General features: G+C 39.9%; 1 protein-coding gene across 1 annotated transcript; it reads right to left on the reverse strand.

The window, feature by feature from the left end:
* Positions 1-851: 851 nt before the first annotated feature.
* Positions 852-5,898, reverse strand: LOC308366113 (CD48 antigen-like; the record flags this gene model as incomplete). The annotated part of the gene is made up of 5 exons (XM_080839749.1): positions 852-964; positions 3,618-3,713; positions 4,080-4,325; positions 4,992-5,279; positions 5,841-5,898. 5 exons carry the CDS (start codon positions 5,896-5,898, stop codon positions 852-854), a joined length of 801 nt encoding a protein of 266 aa, XP_080695875.1.
* Between the last annotated feature and the right edge of the window lie 4,787 nt (positions 5,899-10,685).

Consider the following 10,685-nt stretch of genomic DNA (forward strand, 5'->3'; position numbering starts at 1 on the left):
TACCTGAAAGCAGAGCAGCCAAAAACACTTCTGTGAAATGTGACCAGCACATATTACTCTTTAGGGAAGACAATTGAAACAGGCTACCATCTAGTCTCAGGTTAGGCTAATAAATACAATTCTTCAATAGTTGTTCCTGTATTGTCCCTGAGCGTGAATATGACGAATGCTGGAGCTGGAGGGTTCCAAACAGCAGCATGATCTTTGGAAAGCACCTAGATAACCTTCTGATACAAGAAGGATGAGTTGGCATCATCTGGGGTTTCCCCATTCTCCACGACCACCTCAGAGGTCTCAGGCTTTGGCGCTTCCTCTTTAGCTGGAGAAAACATACGTGCACACACACAAACACACACACACACACACACACACACACACACACACACACACACACACACGTGTCATTATTTTAGTTTACTAATAAAACCGTGCTTTGAGTGCTGCTCAGCTTTGTAACATTACCTCTAAGTTTAAACATCATCATTATTGTGATCATAGGGTATCTCACCAGGTTAGATCATCCATCTCATACATCACCATTTCTACCTTTTTAACACTACCTCTGAAAACTGACACATTAACACAATATCATGAAGTATTTTGGAGTGCTTCTTCACACATACTGTTAGTATCTTCTTATGTGTTGTAGTAAAGTGTAAGATGTGGGAAGTGCTAGAGCTCTACAGTTGGTATTTATGGTGTGTACACGTCTGATTACTGATAGTCGTTTACTCAAGAAATACAGAAATACAAACATAACACACACATGCACACACATTTGTACACACACATACACACACACACGCACACCTTTCTTGTCATGTTTACTGGAGCAATAGTGATCTGAAGGCCTATGATGTGGCTGATACGATGGGTGTCTTACTATCTTGATGAGAAGTGCGATCTGGGGTCACATGACCGTTCTCTCCTGTGGCATCAGTTCTGTTCCCACTGCATGATATCTCTGAGGAAAACACAGAAGAGACATCTAGTTAGATATGGGAACTCTGTATTACGCAACACACACAACTACAACAACAACAAAAGCCTGAGTAGAAACCCACTGCATGAGGTCCCAGTTGCATCTCTGTACAGAAAGTCTTTCATGCAAGAAAGGACAGTGTCATGGTCATTGTGTGTACAGGCTGTGTTAGATGAGGGTGAGCTGGTTATGACTGAAAACAAGTTATACCAAAGTGAATAAGCCAACTTCATATGGTGAGAACATACATTCATTTGTGACAGTACACTGACAGTAGACTCACACACACACACACACACACACACACACACACACACTCAAACTCCTCAGTTCATTATCATTTTTATGTGGCACTGAAGAATGACCTATACAGACATACAATGGTTCCATGCAAAATTGTTAATGGAGGACCCGCACATACTGTAGACATCAACAGGTGGATTAGGCACAATTTTGAGAGGGCTTTTACGGTAACACAGTAGAGATCTTACCATGCAGATGAATTACCACTTCATGTGATGCATCACCATTCTCTGTATTTAATGCGCCTGGATGTAGAAAAGAAAAGGTTGTACAACATATTTTAGTAGAAATATACCAACAACCAGGAGCCCCCTCACAGCCCCCACCCCCCCCCCCCCCATGGCAAATTCCATAGAGGATCGGGACAAAAGTAGATATATTGCAGTTCTCACACAGAAGATAACCTACCGTCAGTCTGAATTGTTGCTCCACTGCAAGTGCCATTTGGTACTTCAGCAACAGTCCCAATATTGATGTCTGATGGCTCTGAAACACACATACTTTATTGGCTTTATACCCACAACCAGGAGCCCTCTCACAGCCCTCCTCCTCAAAAACATTGTTTAGATTTCTTTAGTTTTAGATTATTAATGGCGTGACTAGTAAAATCAATATACTTGAGGTACATTTGAGGTGAAATTGCACATTCATAGGGGATCAGTACAGAGTAGATTACAGTTAACCATAAGACATTTTTTAGTTCTCACACAGAAGATAACCTACCGTCAGTCTGGATGGTTGCTTCAACAGTCCCATTAATCATGTCTGATGGCTCTGAAACACAAACCTCTGTTTAGCTGCAATCTTCTAGCAATCAAATAATGTACACTCACATAAACACACACACACACACACACACACACACACACACACACACAGTGCTGTGCAAACGTTTTCGGCACTTTAGTTCTTTCACAAAACAATTGTATTAGACGGTTATTTTCTATTCTTATTAGCATTAGTGTGTCAATAAGAAATATCATATTTGCTATTTTCAAACAGCCGTATTCCAGTCGGACATTTATTTGCTGGTAAAGAACAAAAGTAACAGACCACACTGCAGATTAAAAAACTAAAGACTATCAGCTAGAACAGGCAGAAACCAGTGTCATTTGAGATTACATTAAATGCAAGAATCAAGAAAGTCTAAATCTACTAAAGAGCTGAAGAACTCTGTGGCAAGTTCTCCAAAATGCTTGAAACAATCTGCTTGCAAATACCCTAAAAACGGTATCACCTACAAGCAAGAAGTAAACTTACAGGCAAGAAGTATACCTACAGGAAAGAAGTATACCTACAGGCAAATTGATGCCGTGTTGAAGACAAATGGAGGTTGCACCAAATATCGTTTTGATTTAGTTTGTTCTTTTTTGTTTACTACACATTGTATGTTGTTATTTGATTTAAGTAAAAACTATTCATGTCCTTATTTTTGGAAGCATCCTCACATGACCGCAATTGTCCACAAGTGGCTAAAACTTTTGCACGGTACTGATACATACACAAAAAAAAAAACCTATTCATTCACAGATTATCATGAATACTTAAGGTTTTGTTCCTCTTATGTAAAGAGAAATTAAAGGATAGATTCTGTTAACCAGATGGTGAACATTTTTACATGAATACAAATATTCTGAACACTCATCTGTTGGTAAGTATGCCACTAAACGAGCGTCCATGGTAATGGTAATCATCGGATCTGGCTGTGGTTGAAGTCTTACCATTTGTCTGGCCGAGTAGTTTTTGAGATGGCTTGCTATTTTCTTCCATGTCGTCATTCTTCTTTATACGGATTGGTGCATTTTCTGGTATATCTAACACACAAACACACAAACACACAAACACACAAACACACACAAATATCCTTTTTATGAGGCACTGAAGAATGACCCAAACAGACGTACAATGTTTCCATGCATGATAATGAATGGAGGACCAGCACATAATGTAGATGCCAAAAGTAATTGTATAACACCCTGTGAGGTATTATTACAGTTGTGAAAGTGTTAAATGAAAGCTTATGCTCACCTCCAGTTACTGATGATGACTGTCCAGTTATTAGATCCAACATACCTGAAGTCACAAAAGAAAACTATTCATTCTAAACCATATGTGTACATGCCACGAATATGTAAGTGTGGAAGATGGAAGCTTGTTTGTGTGTGTGTGTGTGTGTGTGTGTGTGTGTGTCTGTCTGTGTGTGTGTGTATGTGTGTGTGTGTGTGTGTGTGTGTGTTTCGCTCTGTGCGTGTGTGTGTGTGTGAGAGAGAGAGTTGAAAGACAGAGGAGAGGGCGAGAGTAGAAAGTCCAGTGGAATAATACGATATCTTACCAGTTTTCCTTTTCCTACGGCAGTAGATCCAAATCCAAATCCCAATCCCAATCAAGACAAGAACAGCAAGAACAGCAGCAATTATAAAGTATATTTCTGCAAAGGAAAACACACAAAGAGTAGTTTTACACATTAAAAAGTACATTATAGTGCATACCGTAAATATGAAGCTGCAAACCTTAGACTTTAAATGTAATACTTTTCTCAATGTACTTATTACTAAGCTATATCATAAATAAAATGTCTGATTGTGGTGTCATTGTACTATTTTCTGATTTGTCATTCACACACATATAAACACACACACACACACAAACATTAACTATTCAAGACACATAGATAAACACACATGGACATGAACCCACACCCTAGAATACATCCTCTGGAAAGTTCTGAAATCTTGCTGTGTAATACATTGAAAATAAGCCACATCCTGTTCTGTGAAGCCTCTGACACACTTACCATAAGCAATCCTGCCTGGCACAGTGAAAGTTCCACTCTTCCAGCTCACTGGATTACTGACATTACAGGTGTAAGTAACATCCTGGTCTTCAGCTCTGTCCAGTCCAGTCCACTCAGGCCCATCCTTCCTCTCACCCCTGCTATCTGTCCAGGTGTACTGGGAGTGCTCGTCCTCAGTTGCCTTACAGGTCAGGGTGCAGCTGCTGGGGTTGCAGTCTTGAGTAATGTCAGGCTGAGAAACAGCATCTGTTAAAGGATGAGGATATTACAATATCACATACTGGCATAATGATACCTGATGCCTGAGTTCTCCTTCCTGGTCTCATTGGAGAAAAAATATACTAAAGCATACCTCAGCAGTTTCTATTACATACTAAGGGTTTTGAGCAAGCGGGAAGACAATATTTTGGAAATGACACATGAACATCTGATGGTGTCAGACGTTTCAGATCATAAAAAAAACAAATGAATACAAAACGTGACAGGACATCCTTATCTCGTTTGTGATTTATTGGAGACAGTCTTGCAGCAGTAATATCAACATACCTTGTGTATCTTATAAATGAACCAAAATCTTATAAATTAACCAAAATCTTATAAATGAACAAAATCTTTGTGATAGTTTGTACGGATACAAATGTCTGTACCTTCAGATCTACACTCCATCGAACAGAATTGTTGTATACATTTGGTATGTGTCAATGCCCCGTACATAGGTCCAAACAAATGCATACAGACAAAAACAAATGTAGCGCTATTGTCTCAGACTTTACACATTTTACTCACTGAACACAATGAGTTCCACAGTCTCATGGTTTTGTCGTCTTCACACAAGTACCTTAGTTCTATTGAAAACATATTTTGAACAGAAAACATCTTCTTTCAACAGAAACCGTTTCCAGTATCACTCACCAATTACAGCTAAGGTCACAAACTGTGATGGGTCCTTGTTGTTCACCTCAGCTGAGTAAGTCCCATTGAACTGTGGCTGGAGGTTTGAGATGTTCAAGGCCCAGGTTTGCATATTCAGTGTAGTGACATCTTTAAATATGTTATAATAGGTTGGTGCATCATCTCCATCAAACCATTCTGCAGCTTTGTCCTTGTTGTGTTTCCAGATAATGGAGGAAACCCCCGTCACTTGCCTTGCCGAGAGCTCAACAGATCCACCTCTGATGCCATACACGTCACCTGAAAAGGAAATGTTTGGGGTAGACAGAGGATGAAAAATGAACACTTTTCACATAATCAACAGATGTTAGACTTTCTGAGTACAGTGCAAACATTTACTGTTTTGGTTGTTCTAAAAGCTTTCTCACTTCCATCCAATAAATTAAATGCACTTTAACCAGCCTAAGTTCATGATTATGAAAAATTGGACAAGGATTCGGAAGGTGTCATGCTAAGGTTTTGACTACACACAGAAAAACATGGGTCGTTTGAGGTCAACCTGCTTGAAATCTGAGCTGTCATAGCTCAAAGACATCTACGCAGTTTGGCTACAACTTCCCCAAACAATGATGGCGATGCACTCCGGACAAGAAATAACTTTCCTAACCACCCTGAGTTAAAGTGAAGTTGATGATTCTGAGGTTAAAAACTAGAGTGATCTGAAACATTTACTTCTAGTGTTTCTTTGAGACCAACCTGCTTGCACTTCTGGATCACAAAGACCTTTCAAACTAAAGAAAATCTACAGTTTCCAAACCTTTTTCAAGCGCTTCAAGAAAATAAAAAGAGAAACAATATTGATAAACTTACCTGATGTCACTGATGTGAAAACCAGAAGAATTGTTATGGCATGTTGTATTGCAGCCATTTGTAGCCGGGTGACTCTCACCTTCACACCCTTTCACACATGCAGTCGTCAAAAGAAAGAGAAAAAAAGAGGAAGGGTAAGCAGTTATGCGTCATCATCACAAACTGTCAGAAGGAGGAGCTTAGCTGTTAGAAAAAAACGGTTTCAGAATAGACGTGAGACTTCTGAGGAACAGAGGCCTGAAAAAAAAGCATTCTGATAAAACCTCAAGTACTAACAGGACAAAGCACAGTAAGTGTAGCCTCCCTGCAGAGGGATTAGGGATTTTCTAAGCATGCAAAGGTTGCAAAGGTTTTTGGTCCTTAAGATTTCAAGAACTATACCTACAGTACTGTGCAAAAGTTTTAGGCAGGTGTGAAAAAATGCTGTAAACTAAGAATGCTTTCAAAAATGGAAGTGTTAACAGTTTATTTTCATCAATTCTTCATAAATTAACAAAATGCAGTGAAGGAACAGAAGAAAATTCTAAATTAAATCAAAATTTGGTGTGACCATCCTTTGCCTTCAAAATAGCATCAATTTTCCAGATACACTTGCGCACAGTTTTTGAAGGAACTCGGCTGGTAAATTGTTCCAAACATCTTGGAGAACTAACCACAGATCTTCTGTGGATGTAGGCTTCCTAAAATTCTTCTGTCTCTTCATGTAAACCCAGACAGACTCGATGATGTAGAGATCAGGGCTCTGTGGGGGTCATACCATCACTTGCAGGACTTTCTGTTCTTCTTTAAGCTGAAGATAGTTGTTAATGACATTGGCTGTATGTTTGGGGTTATGTTCCTGCTGCAGAATACATTTGGTGCCAATCATACGCCTCCCTGATGGTATTGCATGATGGATTAGTATCTGCCTGTATTTCTCAGCATTGAAGACTCCATTCATCCTGACCAAATTTCCAACTCCACTTGCAGAAATGCAGCCCCAAACTGGAAAGGAACCTCTACCATGCTTCACTGTTGCCTGCAGACTCTCATTATTGTACCTCTCTCCAGCCCTTCGGCGAACAAACTGTCTTCTTCTACAGCCAAATATTTCTAATTTTGACTCATCAGTCCAGAGCACCTTCTGCCATGTTTCTGCACCCCAGTTTCTATGTTTCCGTGCTTAGTTCAGTCACTTGGCCTTGTTTCCTTGTCGGGGTAGAGCTTTTTGGCTGCAACTCTTCCATGAAGACCACTTCTGGCCAGACTTCCCCGGACAGTAAATGTCTGTACCTGGGTACCACTGGTTTCTGCCAGTTCTGAGCTGATGCCACTGCTTGAAATCTTCCGATTTCGAAGGTAAATAAGCTTGATGGGTTTTTCATCAGCTGCATTAAGTTTCCTTGGCTGACCACTGCGTCTACGATCCTCAACGTCTTCTTCAAAAGAGCTTGAACTGCACATTTTGAAACCCCTGTCTGCTTTGAAATATTTGTCTGGGAGAGACCCTGCTGATGCAGTATAACTACGTTGTGTCTTGTTGCTGTGCTCAGTCTTACCATGTAAATGGATAAAAAATAAACATTTATTGTTTACATTTTTCAAAGCATTCTTAGTTAATAGCATTTTTTCACACCTGCCTAAAACTTTTGCACAGTACTGTATTTCTAGAAACAAGTTGTTAACATCACAGAGCCGTAAGAAGTCTGCTCTCTCCACAGTTTGTAAAAATCATACTTATTTCCCACTCACCACACTATAGAAAATGTATCAGCTACTTCAACAATGGTGGGAAAGTTATAATTGCAGTATATTATCATATTTAAATATTCAAGTATTGTAGGCCTACCGTTTACATTGTAGAGATCTCATCAGAAAACTTGGAGAACCAGATGTTAACATACAAATACACTCATATGTCAGAAATATTAAACTGACAAAAAGATGATCCATGCTTGGAAAGGCTCAGAATATCAGGAGATGGATTTGCATGCAACAGGTAAGCTTTTAGTTTTTCATCAAAAGCTGTCTAAAACGAATACAACTTCCCTATTTTAAAAGGTCTTGTCACAGAAACAGCATATCCGATCCACCTGCTTCTTAGAAATGATAGCATTTCTCTGAAGCAGGACAGAGCAAGAAAGGGAACCATTTAGTACGTTTTGAACACATGAGTGCATGCTGTTTAAACGGATGAACACATAAGTGCTGTTTCAATGGCAGCTGAAATTTGTTGCAGCTCTGAGCAAAGCAGGTTTCAGTCACTACATTGAGCTTTGAGACCTTGTCTCTGCTCCTGCCACAGCTCGCTCCCAAGTGCTTAACTCTCCTCAGAATTGCCCATTTCCCATGTCTTGTGCTGCAAGTATAGTACTATATTGTTAAGTTTGTGCAGGTGAAACAATATTTACTTTGATATGTCTTATCTGGGCTTCGGCAAAATGTAATTCGGCAATCATGGCCCAATTTTAAAGATTTATTTAAAATAAACTTGATATGAAAACCAAAACCCTGGCAACACTTTATAGTTACCGCCCCTTCATGGTTGCTATGATGCAGCAAAGGTCCAGCACGCCCTCTAGAGTCTTTTTTTGCAATAACAGTAGTCTGAAAGTGGTAAGAATTGCCACAGTGGGTAACCATTGGCCATTATGGGACTGCTATACATCCTACTTCACCACTAACAGTGCAAGCTGATATATTAGCCTTTTCCCAAACTCCACTGGCAGTAAATAAACAATTTCTTGCCCTTTATGAATTAATTTATTCATTCTTTTTGCACACTCATCCCGTCTGTAAAGTTTTTGCTGTGTATTGCTTAAAGTTTTTCTCCTTGTATTGCTTAATAATTTCATATTCAGGGGAATAACATTGAGCAAAACAAAAACATAGGTTAGATTGTAAAGTTCAGGCCACTATTGTACATGAATCAGACTGCTGTTAATACTGAATCAATCAGAATCAGGGGTATCAATCGAAACATGTTTTGGTCTAATTCTAGACCCACTTGAGCTGAATAGTTCTTTTAAATGTTTAGGCCACCTTACCATAAGGAAGAGAAGGTTCCAATACCAGCACTGTCAAACCATTTGGATCTCAGAAAGGTGAAGGAGGCTGTGTTGTTGTTGTTGTTGCTGCTGTTGTTGTTTGTAGCTCCATTAAGCAAGCCACAGTGGTAAGAATTCTGAGGTCATGACTTTACTCCCAGAAACCATGAATACTGATAAAACATATACCATAAGATGCAAGTAGTCACATTGCAAAGCTCAATAAAGCATGAACTATGTCCATGCTCCTAACTTCTTCGAGGCTTTCAACAACCATCATGTATCTGTACAAAATACATCATGCCCGAAGAAATAACAGGAACGCCCTACTTGTTTCACATGAAGCATGTTTTTAATTCTATAAAATCACTGGCATACAGAGAATACTTCATTTCATAATATACACTGTGGCATTGACACTGCCACAAACAATGGCATGCAGAGTGTTGGTGGCTATTTGTCTTCAAGGTATCCAAAAGATTTACAGAACAGTGATTTAAATCAACAGGTTCCCAGCATACTCAAAGCGATGTTAGAAACAGCAGTTTAAAGGCGGTCAGCAAAGTAAGGCTTCACCCATCACCCCCTTTCCATTCATTCACAAACACTTGTGAGTGAGCTGGTGATATTGTGATTCCTACCGCCACCACCACCATGTGACCCAATTGCCGTAAGCAACCACATATCACACATATCACAACACAGGTACAAAACATCATTTGACCTCAACATTCCGGCCCCTAATTATTACAGTCATTACACAGTAATAATTACAATACATCACACAATCCAAATGAGACAATGCAAGGCATTCAGAGCCCATTATTGATCCACATCTTCCTTTTGTTGTTGCTGTTGTCTGTGTGTGTGTGTGTGTGTGTGTGTGTGTGTGTGTGTGTCATTGGCCAGAGGTTACTAGCACAGTAGCCAATATCTCTTAGTAAGGTCATGTCAGGTCATGAGGGGCATTGGCCGGAGGGTACCTCTCCAAAGTCAGCAGGTTTGAAACACCTTCTGACACTGAAGCCGTTCAACAGATGCAATTCCTTTACCCAGTCTGTCCACACCTGGGCATCTGGTGTTGGTATAGCGTTGTCCCATCCCATTCTGGTAGGTCACAGCAATCTTTGCCTAGAGGCCCATTCACCGTCCAACCAAGCACAGTCTTAATGGCATGTGGTCCTCCGCCAACGCTCTGAATAACCTCCAAAGAATCTAAAGCTCTGGGCATGATAATACCTATCAAAAGTTCCACTTCTGGATAAAACATGCTTCAGGTGAGGCCAGTTATTTAAGTTCTTTTGTTATGAGATGTTAAATCTGTCAACAGGCATTCTGTTTTGTGTGAAGAGGTTTGGCATTTCACAATCCAAATCACTGTTCAATCCAGCTATCTCCTAGCCTGACTTAATGCAACTATCCACAACTTTCTCTTGTGCCATGGTGCACAGGATAATCTTTGCTTTTCTCCCAGAGGACATCTATTAATGAGACCCACCATACAGAAAGACACCAAACTCTCTTGGTCTAGAAAGAAATAGGTTTTAATTATTCTTTGCCTCTTTTGGGATTTGACCTTGACTGGAACAATGGCGGGCTTACAGTCTTGGTCACCGGCCCAAATAAGGCCACTAGTCTGTTGTTAAGACTCTCAGTAGTGAAGGACCCACTTGCAGAAAACACATCTTAAGCTTCAGAGTTTTTAATAAAGTTCACAGGCAACAATCCATAGGGAAAAGGCAGTATCGTAGTCAACAGGCAGGAAGGGGTCAAAAATCCAATAATCCAAAAAGAGTTCGAGGCAGAAGTATCCAAAACA

Source organism: Sprattus sprattus (genome assembly GCF_963457725.1).
Source record: "Sprattus sprattus genome assembly, chromosome: 5".
NCBI classification, from domain to species: domain Eukaryota; kingdom Metazoa; phylum Chordata; class Actinopteri; order Clupeiformes; family Clupeidae; genus Sprattus; species Sprattus sprattus.